This window comes from Anolis sagrei, chromosome 10 (assembly GCF_037176765.1).
Source record: "Anolis sagrei isolate rAnoSag1 chromosome 10, rAnoSag1.mat, whole genome shotgun sequence".
Taxonomy (NCBI): domain Eukaryota; kingdom Metazoa; phylum Chordata; class Lepidosauria; order Squamata; family Dactyloidae; genus Anolis; species Anolis sagrei.
In genome coordinates this window covers 35,112,876-35,128,719 of record NC_090030.1, presented here as the reverse complement: position 1 = coordinate 35,128,719, position 15,844 = coordinate 35,112,876, and the positions used below count along the sequence as shown (strand labels likewise).

Sequence of the window (15,844 nt, the reverse complement as noted above, 5' to 3'; positions counted from 1 at the left end):
CTGACTAACAGGCTTTGGGCTACTCACTCTCCTCAGGACGACACTAGCTTTGTCCACTGACTCTAACAAGCTTTGGCCTACATACTTTCCCCAGGATGCCACTAGCTTTGGACACTGACTAACAAGCTTTGGCCTACACACTCTCCTCAGGACGACACTAGCTTTGGCCACTGACTAACAGGCTTTGGCCTACTCACTCTCCTCAGGATGACACTAGCTTTGGCCACTGACTCTAACAAACTTTGGCCTACACACTCTCCTCAGGACAACACTAGCTTTGGCAACTGACTCTAACAAACTTTGGCCTACACACTCTCCTCAGGACGACACTAGCTTTGGCAACTGACTCTAACAAACTTTGGCCTACACACTCTCCTCAGGATGACACTAGCTTTGGCCACTGACTCTAACAAGCTTTGGCCTACATACTCTCTCCAGGATGACACCAGCTTTGGCCACTGACTCTAACAAACTTTGGCCTACACACTCTCCTCAGGACAACACTAGCTTTGGCCCACTGACTCTGACAAGCTTTGGCCTACACACTCTCCTCAGGACGACACTAGCTTTGGCCACTGACTCTAACAAGCTTTGGCCTACACACTCTCCTCAGGACGACACTAGCTTTGGCCACTGACTCTAACAAGCTTTGGCCTACATACTCTCTCCAGGATGACACTAGCTTTGGACACTGACTCTAACAAGCTTTGGCCTACATACTCTCCTCAGGACAATACTAGCTTTGGCCACTGACTAACAGGCTTTGGGCTACTCACTCTCCTCAGGACGACACTAGCTTTAGCCACTGACTCAATAAGCTTTGGCCTACACACTCTCCTCAAAACAACACTAGCTTTGGGCACTGACTCTAATAGGCTTTGGGCTACTCACTCTCCTCAGGACGACACTAGCTTTGGCCACTGACTCTAACAAGCTTTGGCCTACACACTCTCCTCAGAACAACACTAGCTTTGGCCACTGACTCTAACAAGCTTTGGCCTACACACTCTCCTCACGACAACACTAGTTTTGGCCCACTGACTCTAACAGGCTTTGGTCTATTCACTCTCCTCAGGACAACACTAGATTTGACCCACTGACTCTAACAGGCTTCGGCCTACTCGCTCTCAACAGGACAACACAAGCTTTGGGTCACTGACTAACAGACTTTGGCCTACTCACTCTCCTCAGGACGACACTAGCTTTGGCCACTGACTCTAACAAGCTTTGTCCTATATACTCTCCCCAGGATGACACTAGCTTTGGACACTGACTCTAACAAGCTTTGGCCTACATACTCTCCTCAGGACAATACTAGCTTTGGCCACTGACTAACAGGCTTTGGGCTACTCACTCTCCTCAGGACGACACTAGCTTTGTCCACTGACTCTAACAAGCTTTGGCCTACATACTTTCCCCAGGATGCCACTAGCTTTGGACACTGACTAACAAGCTTTGGCCTACACACTCTCCTCAGGACGACACTAGCTTTGGCCACTGACTAACAGGCTTTGGCCTACTCACTCTCCTCAGGATGACACTAGCTTTGTCAACGACTCTAACAAGCTTTGGGCTACATACTTTCCCCAGGATGCCACTAGCTTTGGACACTGACTAACAAGCTTTGGCCTACACACTCTCCTCAGGATGACACTAGCTTTGGCCACTGACTAACAGGCTTTGGCCTACTCACTCTCCTCAGGACGACACTAGCTTTGGCCCACTGACTCTAACAAGCTTTGGACTACTCACTCTCCTCACACTCTCCTCAGGACGACACTAGCTTTGGCCACTATCAGGCTTCGGCCTACTCACTCTCCTCAGAACAACACTAGCTTTGGCCACTGACTCTAACAAGCTTTGGCCTATTCACTCTCAACAGGACGACACTAGCTTTGGATCACTGACTATAACAGGTTTTAGCCTACTTGCTCTCTACAGGACAATACTAGCTTTGGTCCACTGACTCTAACAGGCTTCGGTCCACTCACTCTCTTCAGCCGACACTAGCTTTGGCCACTGACTCTAACAGGCTTCGGCCCACTCACTCTCCTCAGCCGACACTAGCTTTGGCCACTGACTCTAACAGGCTTCGGCCTACTCACTCTCAACAGGGCGACACTAGCTTTGGATCAATAATTCTAACAGGTTTTAGCCTACTCGCTTTCAACAGGATGACACAAGCTTTGGATCACTGACTAACAGGCTTCGACCTACTCGCTCTCAACAGGACAACACAAGCTTTGGATCACTGATTCTAACAGGTTTTAGCCTACTCGCTTTCAACAGGATGACACAAGCTTTGGATCACTGACTATAACAGGTTTTGTCCTACTCACTCTCAACCAGACAACACTAGAATTGGTCCACTCACACTAACAGGCTTCGGTCCACTCGCTCTCTTCAGGACAACATCAGCTTTGGCTCACTGACTCTAAATGGCTTCGGCCTACTCACTCTTTCAGTGCTTGACTCACACTTAATGTTTAATATTTCTGACAAAGTGTTCACTAAAACCGCCTTTAAGTCCCGAAGGAAAAGTGGGTCTTCTGAAGGTCTCACCCCGACTTCAGCTCACCTCTCTGAGGGGGAGGATGACGCAGCACAAGGACCCGTCCTGGCTGGCAAAGCAGACGTAGTTTTCCGAAATGCACATTTTCCCGAGAGTATTGTAGTGGCTGAAAGGCACCCATAAGAAACACTCGTGCACCTCTCGCAACGACTCCTCCTTGGGCAAGCGGAAGAAGGCGTTGAATTGCTCGCTGTGAGCTCTGCTCTCAAGGCCCCTGGGCAGCACAACAAAAGGGGCGTTTGTCAGATCAACAACAACAACAACAACAACATTCCTTTCATCAGAGATAGATAGTTTAGCAATGTGCCCAGACAAGTGTACCTATTGTCGTATGTTCTGCAGTTGATGGAGGTTGGTGATGGAAGGGTTAATGTGAGTATTAGTTCTAGAGGGTTTGGTAATCTGTAAATGGGAGTTCATGGGAGAAAGCAATGAGGGGTGGAGGTGTGCAGGAGATGGGTTGCAGCTGGGTGTTACTGGATTTAAGGAGCTAACCTTGAGACTGATCTTTAGGGAGAGAAGTATCTGTTGCATTTTGGTGGTGGATGCTGCTGGTTTCCCCCCCAGGTCTGTTGGATTTTTAGTATTCTGACCTGTCTCCTGTAATCTTGGAACCCTGGAACCTTGAACCTTTGGACTGGCTTTTGACTACGGTATACTCTTGATCCCTGGACTCTGTTATTGAACTCTCAGTGTCTGACCTGACTCAGCACATAGAAGATGGCTTTGAAAGGCAGCAGATCACAGGAGCTGTCTTCATAGACCTGTCAGCAGCCTATGAGATTGTGAACCACCACTGCCTCCTCCTGAGAAAAATGTATAGTATCACAAAGGACGACCACCTCACCCGCCTCATAGGAAACCTGCTACAAAACAGGAGCTTTTTGGTTGAGTTCCAAGGTCAGAGAAGCAGATGGCGGAAACAGAGGAACGGCCTGCCTCAGGGGAGTGTGCTTGCTCCATCCATGTTCAACATCTACACAAATAACCAGCCACGGCCAGAAGGGACAGAGAGCTTCATCTATGCTGATGACTGTGCCATCACCGCTCAAGCAGGGAGCTTTGAGATGGTTGAACAGAAGCTCTCCGAAGCTCTAGGTGCTCTTACTGCCTATTACAGGGAAAAGCAGCTGATCCCTAACCCATCTAAAACACAGACATGTGCCTTTCATCTCAAGAACAGAGAAGCATCCCGAGCTCTGAGGATTATTACCTGGGAAGGAATCCCATTGGAGCACTGCAGTGCACCCAAATACCTGGGAGTCACTCTGGACCGTACTCTTACCTACAAGAGGCATTGCCTGAACATCAAGCAAAAATGGGTGCTAGAAACAACTTCATACGAAAGCTGACTGGCACAACCTGGGGATCACAACCAGATACAGTGAAGACATCTGCCCTTGCACTATGCTACTCTGCTGCTGAGTACGCATGCCCAGTGTGGAACACATCTCACCACACTAAAACAGTGGGTGTGGCTCTTAATGAGACATGCCACATTATCATGGGATGTCTGCGCCCTACACCACTGGAGAAATTACACTGTCTAGCTGGTATTGCACCACCTGACATCCGCCGGGAAGTAGCAGCCAAGAGTGAAAGGACCAAGGCAGAGACATCTCCAGCTCATCCCCTGTTTGGGTATCAGCCAGCACGTCAACGACTTAAATCAAGAAATTGTTTTATAAGATCTACAGAGACACTCGCGGGAACACCTCAGCAAGCGAGAGTCCAAAAGTGGCAGGCTCAAACCCAGAACCTCTACCAATGGCTGATACCAAATGAGAGACTCCCTCCTGGGCACACAGAAGACTGGGCGACTTGGAAGGCGCTGAACAGACTGCGCTCGGGCACCACGAGATGCAGAGCCAACCTTCAGAAATGGGGCCACAAAGTGGAGTCCACGACATGCGAGTGTGGAGAGGAGCAAACCACTGACCACCTGCTGCAATGCACCCTGAGCCCTGCCACATGCACAAGGGAGGACCTCCTTGCAGCAACACCAGAGGCACTCCAAGGGGCCAGATACTCGTCAAAGGACATTTAATCAACTACCAAACTCACACATTTTGTATTTTGTCTGTTTGTTTGCTTTGTTCTGTTAGAAATGTAATTGACTGGCTGCCCTGACACGAGAAATTAAAAAAAAAAAAGCCTCTGACCATTGGACTGGACCCTTTTGACTACGAAGTTATTTCTGCTATCAGTTTTTGTATATTTTGTAGCGGAGTGCTATCTTTATGTTTTATATTTTGGTGTATTAAAACAGTCTGCAAGTAAGTGCTGTTTTAATTAAACTCTTTGATAAAACTGGGAGTTTGATTCATCTCTACCTAAATAAGGCAGAGCCCTGGCAACGTGACACCTATTATCCATGAGACTAGATTAGGCAGTACCTCTTGGTGATTTGCAAAGGATCGTGGAGGACCGGGTCGCCTTCAAAGGTCTCCTTGTCGAAAAGCCTGCGAACAGCATACAGCGCCAGCTGCTCCATCAGGAGGAACGTTTCGCCGATGTGCAGGAACATGGAAAAGTAGTGATCTTCCCCACGGGAACAGACGTGGATGCTCTCCGTCAGGATCACATTCGACGTTTTTTCGAGTCTGGAGATGTCATCCCAGGATATGACCAGTTTTACTGTAAGACGGATTAAAATGAGGGGGAAGGGAGGGATATACTTGAGCGCCTTTTCTTGTGGATCAGCTACTTAAGAATAGAAGTAATTTCCAATACAATCTTCACTGGCTTTTGTTTTTTCCTCGCAGAGGTCTTCCCCACCGCGCCTCAGGCCGCCGCACTTCCGGGGTCCCTGGCCTCCACTGGACATAAATATTTTATATTTTTTATTAATATTTTCAAAAACCCTTAAAACAGCGAGTCTGCCAAAAGCGAATCGTTAAGTAAGGTATTTGTCATGGCGCTATTGAACAATGAGATTATATGCCTTCCCCCCACACACCACAAAAACATGTGCCATGTGCCTTTCATCTCAAGAACAGAGAAGCATCCTGAGCTCTGAAGATCACCTGAGAAGGAATCCCACGGGAGCATTGCAGCACACCCAAGTACCTGGGAGTCACTCTGGACGGTGCTCTGACCTACAAGAAGCAATGCCTGAACATCAAGCAAAACGTGGGCGCTAGAAACAATATCAGACGAAAGTTGACTGGCACAACCTGGGGATCACAACCAGACACAGTGAAGACATCTGCCCTTGTGCTATGCTACTCTGCTACTGAGTATGCATGCCCAGTGTGGAACACATCTCACCACACTAAAACAGTGGATGTGGCTCTTAATGAGACATGCCGCATTATCACGGGGTGTCTGCGCCCTACACCACTGGAGAAATTACACTGCTTAGCCGGTATTGCACCACCTGACATCCGCCGGGAAGTGGCAGCCAAGAGTGAAAGGACCAAGGCAGAGACATCTCCAGCTCATCCCCTGTTTGGGTATCAGCCAGCAGGTCAATGACTTAAATCCAGACAAAGTTTTCTAGGATCTACAGAGACACTTGCTGGAACACCTCAGCAAGCGAGAGTCCAAAAGTGGCAGGCTCAAACCCAGCACCTCAACCAATGGCTGATCCCAAATGAGAGACTCCCCCCTGGGCACACAGAAGACTGGGCGACTTGGAAGGTGCTGAATAGACTGCGCTCTGGCACCACGAGATGCAGAGCCAACCTTAAGAAATGGGGCCACAAAGTGGAGTCCTCGACATGCGAGTGCGGAGAAGAGCAAACCACTGACCACCTTCTGCAATGCACCCTGAGCCCTGCCACATGCACAAAGGAGGACCTTCTTGCGGCAACACCAGAGGCACTCCAAGTGGCCAGCTACTGGTCAAAGGACATTTAATCAACTACCAAACTCACACATTTTGTATTTTCTCTGTTTGTTTGCTTTGCTCTGTTAGAAATGTAATATAATTGACTGGCTGCCCTGACACGAGAAATAAATAACCACAAAAACAACACACCCACTCCTCCACACTCCCACCACCACCACACAGCCCCCAATGCCACATCAACATGAAACCACAGAGTTCAACATAGCCACAGCTCTAGGATAAAAACTTTTGTTACGCTTGGAATTTAGTCTGGTCCAATGCAAAAGACACAACTTTGCAGAAAAGCAAGAGGAAAAAGAACAGAAAAACTTTACTCTTGTCAGCAGAGTCAAAACATAAGAGAAAGGAATGCACCTTTAGATAAAGATAGTGACACTCCACAACTGCAGGTGGAGACTCCTTTTGGTTCCCAGGGTGATCAGGCCCAGCTGGGCCAAGATAATGAGTTGTCTAGCCTTAAAGATAATATTGAATTAATGAGTAGACAGGATTGTTCACAATTAAGAGTTCGCAGAAACACACGCATTGCCAGCAAGCGTGAAGCCAAAGGTCAACGCAATGCTTTCATGTCAGGGAAACTTATTTAATGATGTAGCCAACAAGCATTTTCTGTCAGTCCAATGTTGCTCTTTCCTTGGTTAACTTCTGTGGTATTACCTTGGCTTTTACGGAACGCTTCTGGCTTCTTTGAGACTTGGATTTTGATCCTGATGTTACCTGTCTACCATGGACTCTTGTATGACCCTTGCTAGGGGGTTATGCTTCATGTTATTTGCCTTTGGATCTTGGAAACTTTGCCTTTGCATTTAAGACTCTGTTTTGCCTATTGAACTTTTGCATCTTTATTTTTCTGTTGATTTTGCTTTTTCTCAATAAACTACAAAACCTACAGCCTTGGTGTGTGGTGGTGTATTGAGCAAGGTGAAAACTACCCTGAGTTGCGACAACAAAGTTCTTCCAAAGAGGGGAACTTTTAGAAGTAATTTGTTACAGTTACAAGCTCTCTTGATGAAATTAATTACCCTTAGTAATATGTTGAAAAGTTACTGTTTTGGAGATTTCTCCTGACAATAAAAAGACCACACTTACTCTCGGCTCCCAGGAGGAAGGAGTAAAAGCTGAGGAAGTTGGTGCTCAGGTAGAGCCAGCCCTGGCAGGGCACGCGGCCTCTCCAATAGCTGCAGGAGTAGTAGGTCACCAGCTTCTCCTGCTCGGCCAGCCCAAAACTCTTCTCGAATTTCATGTGCGCCTCGCGGAATCTCTCCGGGTCCTCCTCTTTTATCAAAGATCCTTTGCTTTCCTCGGCAATCAAGCCCTAGAACAAGGAGGCAAACAAGCAGAAACATCCCAGACAGTTCAATGGATGCACAACCTCACCCAACACAGTCTCTCCCTCCTTGACCCTGTTGCAATCATGTTCACACAAGAGTTGGGACCCTGGCAACGAGGGAGTCGTAAGAGCAGGTGACACTTTCGGAGAGCACAGAATACGATTCACTCAAGATGACTACTTATATCACTCAGTTAAAAGACATCTTAGAATCATAGAATCAAAGAGTTGGAAGAGACCTCCTGGGCCATCATCCAGTCCAACCCCATTCTGCCAAGAAGCAGGAATATTGCATTCAAATCACCCCTGACAGATGGCCATCCAGCCTCATAGAATCCTAGAATCAAAGAGTTGGAAGAGACCTCATGGGCCATCATCCAGTCCAACCCCATTCTGCCAAGAAGCAGGAATATTGCATTCAAATCACCCCTGACAGATGGCCATCCAGCCTCTGTTTAAAAGCTTCCAAAGAAGGAGCCTCCACCACACTCCGGGGCAGAGAGTTCCACTGCTGAACGGCTCTCACAGCCAGGAAGTTCTTCCTAATGTTCAGATGGAATCTCCTCTCTTGTAGTTTGAAGCCATTGTTCCCTTGCGTCCTAGTCTCCAGGGAAGCAGAAAACAATCTTGCTCCCTCCTCCTCCCTGTGGCGTCCTCTCACATATTTATACATGGCTATCATATCTCCTCTCAGCCTTCTCTTCTTCAGGTTAAACATACCCAGCTCCTTAAGCTGCTCCTCATAGGGCTTGTTCTCCAGACCCTTGATTATTTTAGTCCCCCTCCTCTGGACACATTCCAGCTTAGAGTCAATATCTCCCTTCAATTGTGGTGCCCAGAATTGGACACAATATTCCAGGTGTGGTCTAACCAAGGCGGAATAGAGCATGGGGAGCATGACTTCTCTGGACCTAGACACTAGGCTCCTCTTGATGCAGGCCAAAATCCCATTGGCTTTTTTTGCCATCACATCACATTGTTGGCTCATGTTTAACTTGTGGTCCACGAGGACTCCAAGATCTTTTTCACACATCCTGCTCTCGAGCCAGGCACCCCCCCCCCCATTCTGTATCTTTGCATTTCATTTTTCCTGCCAAAGTGGAGTATCTTGCATTTGTCACTCTTGAACTTCATTTTGTGAGATTTAGCCATTCATCTCTCTGATCTGTCGAGATCGTTTTGAATCCTGCTCCTGTCCTCTGGAGTATTGGCTCTCCCTCCCAATTTGGTGACGTCTAGAAACTTGACGATCATGCCTTCTAATCTTTCATCTAAGTCATGAATGAAGATCCTGACCAGGACCGGGCCCAGGACGGAACCCTGCTTGTGGCACTCCACTTGTCACTTCTTTCCAGGATGAAGAGGAAGCCTTGGGGAGAATCACCCTCTGTGTTCGTCCATTTAACCAATTCCAGATCCACCTCACCGTAGTTTTGCCTCGCCCACATTGGACTAGTTTCCTTGCCAGAAGGTCATGGGGGACCTTGTCAAAGAAGGCCTTCCTGAAATCCAGACACGCTCCATCCACGGCATCATTCCCCGCATCTACCCAGCTTGTAACTCTATCGAAAAAAGAGATGAGATGCGTCTGACATGACTTGTTTTTGATCAATCCATGTTGACTATTAGCGATTACCGCATTTGTTTCTAAGTGTTTGCAGACCGCTTCCTTAACAATCTTTTCCAGAATCTTGCCTGGTATTGACGTGAGGCTGACCGGACAGTAGTTGTTTGGGTCATCCTTTTTTCCCTTCTTGAAGATTCGGACCACATTGGCCCTCCTCCAGTCTGCTGGGACTTCTCCCGTTCTCCAAGAACTCTCAAACATGATTGCCAATGGTTCTGAAATGACTTCCGCTCGTTCCTTCAATACTCTTCTAGGGTGTAGTTGATCTGGCCCTGAAAGGGGACTTGGAACTCATTTGGAGCGGCCAGAGATTCCTGTAGGACTTGTTTCCCAATTTGGGGTTGGATGTCCTCTAATCCCTCATTCTCTCCATCTTGCTGAGGTTGAAGATGACTTTCTTTTTGTGAGAAGACCGAAGCAAAGAAGGCATTAAGTATTTCTGCCTTTTCCCTATCATCCCCTGTCAGCATTGCCCCACCTTCTCCTCGAAGAGGCCCTATCGCCTCCTTGTTTTTCCTTTTTCTACTGACATAAGAAAAGAATCCCTTTTTATTGTTTTTAATGTCCCTGGCAAGCCTGAGCTCATATTGTGCTTTAGCCTTGCAGACCTTTTCCCTACAGGAGTTGGCTATTTGTTTGAATTCTTCTTTGGTGATTTCTCCCTTTTTCCACTTCTTGTGCATGTCTCGTTTGTGTTTTAGCTGCAATCCCAGGTCCCTTCTACACTGCCGTACAAAATCCAGATTATCTGCCTTGAACTGGATTATATGGCAGTGTAGAAGGGGTCCCAGGCTCACTTAACTGGGACAAACCCTACTGGAGACATACAGAATGACTTCAATAATAATAATAATAATAATAATAATTTATTTATATACTGCTCTATCTCCCTGGGGGGGGGGGGGGGGAACAGGACTTAGAGCGGTTTCCAAGCAACAACATCAAAACATACGGAGTCACAAGATGAACAAAAAATAACAGTAACAGCAACATAAGCATGAAATTATCCAACAACACATCAATATATTGTATTGTATTGTATTGTATTATATATTATATTATATTATATTATATTATATTATATACACCTTGCTCTTCAGGTCTATTTGTCAGGGCATGGAAAAGGAATGGGTCAGGACAATTAAAAAGGCTGGGTCAAGACTGATACAAATTGAAATAAGATGGGACCGGCACTTCTAAGTTGGAATGCTCCCATTCCACACATTGGGGTTTTCTCCACACATTGGTAAAAATCACACAATTACTTAAAATAGTGTGATTGTAAGTAATTGTTGAATTGATATGTTTTAAACTATGTGATTTAAATTATATGTTGTTTTATTTTTATATGTATTCAAGCCATCGAATTGTCCCTTTGTTGTAAGCCGCCCTGAGTCCCCTTTGGGGTGAGGAGGACGGGATTCAAATGAGGCAAATAATAAGCTCAGTTAAAGAATATCTGGATTTACAAGCAATTCCCCAAGTTGCAAACAAGATAGGTTCTGTATATTAGTTCTTAAGTCGAACTTTTTGTACGTCAGAATAGGTGCAATTTTAAAGTGTGACTTATTTTTTACCTTTTGATCATAGAATCACAGAATCCTAGAATTGGAAGCGACCTGGTGGGCCATCCTGTCCAACTTCATTCAGCCAAGAAGTAGGACAATCTCATTCAAAGCCCTCCCAACAGATGGCCATTCAGCCTCTGCTTCAAAGCCTCCAAAGACGGAGCCTTCACCATTCTCTGGAGCACATTCCGGAGCTTCCACCACACTCCTCACTCTCTCACAGTGAGGAAGTTCTTCCTCATGTTCAGGTCGAATCTCCTTTCCTGTAGTTTGAAGCCATTGTTCTGCACCCAAGTCTCCAGGGCAGAAGAAATGAAGCTTGCTCTCTCCTCCCTATGACTTCACCTTCTGCTGTCAAGAATTTAATAACTGTACGTTGCTTAAGTTGCATTGACTGACCGTCTGTGCAGGGTTCCATATTTCGCACTTTAGCAACACAACCGTTCAATGCTAAGGCTTCCCACCAAAATGGAACTGTAGAGGAGAGTCTGCTGAACAAGCCAGTACCTGCTGCATACCAGTACTGTCATCTGTTGAGGAGTTACGAAGGTGGAGGCATTACTTTTCATTCAACCCTCATATCTTGCATTTGTCCCTTTTGAACTTTCTTTTCTTAGTTTTGGCCAATCATCTCTCCAATCTGTTAAGGGATTGACTCATTTCACAATCTGCTTTATGCTCCCCGTTTTGACACATGCACAGCAATGAGAAAGAAGCTTTCAAGTTTCCACATACCCTGATTTTTCCATGCACAAAGCTGGTGATGTCCTCATTGGAATCAAACACAGACAGAGTCTTCATGACGTTGTCCTCTAGCCACTCCCAGTGAGCTGTTATTTCTTCTCGAGTGGCCCCTAACAGAAACACATACAATGGGGAAGGATGCCAATGAGATTCAAGATGGCAATGGTTTGGTCAGTGATATTGATGCAGAGAATGACAGAGAGACACCTGTTCCAAGTGCAGTTTCCCATGAGAATGGTTCTACAGAGTATAGGGATGAGAGTTTACTCCCTGAATTGCTCCCAGAGTTCCCAGGATTTGGGGTTTGAAAACAACTCGGCACCTGCAGAAACTAATGAGCATATAGATAGTGTATAGAGCAATGGACGCAGCGTTGTGCGTCGTACGTAACTCTGGAATGCAGGAGGTGTGGACTAGTACTGATAACAGTGTGTTCGCGATGTAGCTGCCAAACAGAAAGGAAGCAGTTTTACGATGTGCTCCTGTGTATAGCTGTAAATAAAGTAGATTATAGCCTAAAGTTGACTGTGATGAGCGTGTTCCTTGCCTTGCTGTGCGGCAGATGCCACTGACAGGTACCGCTTATGCGGAAAGGCTAATTTAACTAATTTACCATGCCATAAAACCATGAAGGGAACGGCATTCCAAGAGAGGTCTTAAATCTAAGTGTATAAAGCAATGGATGCAGCGTCGTGCATCATACGTCACTCTGGAATGCAGGAGGTGTGGACTAGTACTGATAACAGCGTTTTTGTGATGTAGCTGCCGAACAGAAAGGAAGCAGTTTTACGATGTGCTACTGTGTATAGCTGTAAATAAAGTAGATTATAGCCTAAAGTTGACTGTGATGAGCGTGTTCCTTGCCTTGCTGTGCGGCAGACGCCACTGACAGGTACCACGTATGCTGAAAGACTAATTTAACTAATTTACCATGCCATAAAACCATGAAGGGAACGGCATTCCAAGAGAGGTCTTAAATCTAAGTGTATAAAGCAATGGATGCAGCGTCGTGCATCATACGTCACTCTGGAATGCAGGAGGTGTGGACTAGTACTGATAACAGCGTGTTTGTGATGTAGCTGCCGAACAGAAAGGAAGCAGTTTTACAATGTGCTACTGTGTATAGCTGTAAATAAAGTAGATTATAGCCTAAAGTTGACTGTGATGAGCGTGTTCCTTGCCTTGCTGTGCGGCAGATGCCACTGACAGGTACCACGTATGCTGAAAGACTAATTTAACTAATTTACCATGCCATAAAACCATGAAGGGAACGGCATTCCAAGAGAGGTCTTAAATCTAAGTGTATAAAGCAATGGATGCAGCGTCGTGCATCATACGTCACTCTGGAATGCAGGAGGTGTGGACTAGTACTGATAACAGCGTGTTTGTGATGTAGCTGCCGAACAGAAAGGAAGCAGTTTTACAATGTGCTACTGTGTATAGCTGTAAATAAAGTAGATTATAGCCTAAAGTTGACTGTGATGAGCGTGTTCCTTGCCTTGCTGTGCGGCAGACGCCACTGACAGGTACCACGTATGCTGAAAGACTAATTTAACTAATTTACGATGCCATAAAACTATGAAGGGAACGGCAATCCTAACATATCTCCTGCCACGAACAATCATGAAGTTTAAGATCTTCAGGAGAGGCCCTGCTCTCGATCCCACCACTATCGCAAATGCGGTTGATGGGGATGAGAGACAGGGCCTTCTCAGTAGTGCCCCCTTGCCTACTGTGGTTGTTTTTTTTTTTTGAAGTTGAAACAGTTTCTTAGTTTATTTGTATTATTCTTATGGTATAAGCGTAGTGGTTACATAAGATCAAATGCTTGCTGCTTACAGAACAATGTTTCAATATGAGTTTCTCTCAAACTATTCTTTTCTTCCAAAAGGACTGTAATACGAATACATAAGAAGAGGTTTCACACTATCTTTAACTTGTTTCTTTTTTAAAAAATATTTTTTATTGAGTGTTTTCTAAAGTTACAGGGAACGTGGGGGAATATTTGCAAGGAGATACTGTGGTTGTTTTATGATAATAGCATCGTATGATGCTTTTGTTAGGCCACCCTGAGACCTCCTTCGGAGGGAGAAGGGCAGGGTACACATATAGGAAATAAATAAAATAAGTGCTTTCTCATTCTTTGCATGCTTGCTGGACATTTTTATGGCCTTGTAAATTAGTTAAATTAGCCTCCTCGCATAAGCTTGCTCCCTCCTCCTCCCTGTGGCTTCCTCTCACGTATTTATACATGACTATCATATCTCCTCTCAGCCTTCTCTTCTTCAGGCTAAACATGCCCAGCTCCTTAAGCCGCTCCTCATAGGGCTTGTTCTCCAGACCCTTGATCTGCTCCCTCCTCCCTGTGGCTTCCTCTCACATATTTATACATGGCTATCATATCTCCTCTCAGCCTTCTCTTCTTCAGGCTAAACATGCCCAGCTCCTTAAGCCGCTCCTCATAGGGCTTGTTCTCCAGACCCTTGATCTGCTCCCTCTTCCCTGTGGCTTCCTCTCACATATTTATACATGGCTATCATATCCCCTCTCAGCCTTCTCTTCTTCAGGCTAAACATGCCCAGCTCCTTAAGCCGCTCCTCATAGGGCTTGTTCTCCAGACCCTTGATCTGCTCCCTCTTCCCTGTGGCTTCCTCTCACATATTTATACATGGCTATCATATCTCCTCTCAGCCTTCTCTTCTTCAGGCTAAACATGCCCAGCTCCTTAAGCCGCTCCTCATAGGGCTTGTTCCCCAGACCCTTGATCATTTGAGTCGCCCTCCTCTGGACACATTCCAGCTTGTCAATATCTCTCTCGAACTGTGGTGCCCAGAATTGGACACAATATTCCAGGTGTGGTCCAACCAAAGCGGAATAGAGCATGGGGAGCATTCAAGGTGCATGCAATTAGGAGTTTCTCATCCAAATGAGCTTGCTGGGTTTGTATGTGTACTCACCGCACGCAATGGTCCAGTAGACTTGGGAGTCTGGGGTCTGGTGCACGATGCGGAAAGGGGCCACTTTCGAGGTGGAATCCAGGACCGCATCCAGCGTGCCCACGAGGAGACCTGTGCCGTTGAAGACAAACAGAACGAGACAGTAATGAAGGTGGCATCTGAAGCATCTCCACAAGGAATGGGTTTTGCATTCTGCAGGGACTGGGAAAACCCACATGTCCTGCATAAGGAAGTCGGCAAAAGGCATGCCTGTAGAAGAGGGCTTATGAGGAGTTGTAGTTGTTGGGATTTCTAGTTCACCTACAATCACAGAGCATTCTGAACCCTACCAAAGATAGAATTGGGCCAAACCTCCCACACAGAACCCCCCGGTGGGCCACAGAAACGCGTGGCAGGGGACGGCTAGTACTCAATATGCCCAAATGTGAACACTGGTGGGAGTTTTGGGGAAACAGACTTTGATGTTTGTGAGTTGTAGTTGCTGGGGTTTATAGTTCACCTACAATCAAAGAGCATTCTGAACTGTACCGACAATGGAATTGGGCCAAACTTCCCACACAGAACACCGACGGGCAACAGAAAATACTGTGTTTCCAAGTAGTCTTTGGCAAACCCCCTAGCGACGCCCCCCCCCCCCCGGGGGTCCCGACCCCCAGGTTGAGAAACGCTGCAATCGAGGAAGGGTTTGAGGGCATTGCCAGGGGAGCATTCGCACAGCTTCAGCTGCGCCCGTACCTCGGGAAGTCTGACTTGGCCACGGTAGTCCACGCTCTGGTCACATCCCGTATAGATTACTGCAACGCGCTCTACGTGGGGCTGCCCTTGAAGACTGCCCGGAAGCTTCAGATGGTCCAGCGCTCGGCAGCCAGGTTGCTAACAGGAGCTGCTCTCAGGGAGCACACCACTCCTCTGTTGAGCCAGCTCCACTGGCTGCCAATTTGCTACCGGGCACAATTCAAGGTGCTGGCTTTAGCCTATAAAGCCCTAAACGGTTCCGGCCCCACTTACCTCTCCGAACGCATCTCCACCTATGAACCGACACGGACATTAAGATCGTCCGGGGAGGCCCTGCTCTCAGTTCCGCCTGCATCACAGGCACGGTTGGCGGTAACGAGAGACAGGGCCTTCTCGGTGGTGGCCCCTCAGCTATGGAATGCCCTACCCATTGACATCAGACAGGCCCCTTCGCTACT

At 46.8% G+C, this 15,844-nt stretch overlaps 1 protein-coding gene across 1 annotated transcript in view; it reads right to left on the bottom strand.

Annotated features, from left to right (window-relative positions):
- Positions 1-15,844, bottom strand: part of TBC1D8B (TBC1 domain family member 8B) — a 64,472-nt gene that overhangs the window by 32,500 nt on the left and 16,128 nt on the right. The window contains exons 2-6 of the mRNA XM_067471692.1: positions 14,652-14,762; positions 11,686-11,804; positions 7,515-7,740; positions 4,969-5,209; positions 2,579-2,786 (exon numbers count right to left, since the gene is read on the bottom strand). Of these exons, the coding sequence (XP_067327793.1) occupies positions 2,579-2,786; positions 4,969-5,209; positions 7,515-7,740; positions 11,686-11,804; positions 14,652-14,762 (905 nt within the window). The remainder of the gene's footprint in view (positions 1-2,578; positions 2,787-4,968; positions 5,210-7,514; positions 7,741-11,685; positions 11,805-14,651; positions 14,763-15,844) is intronic.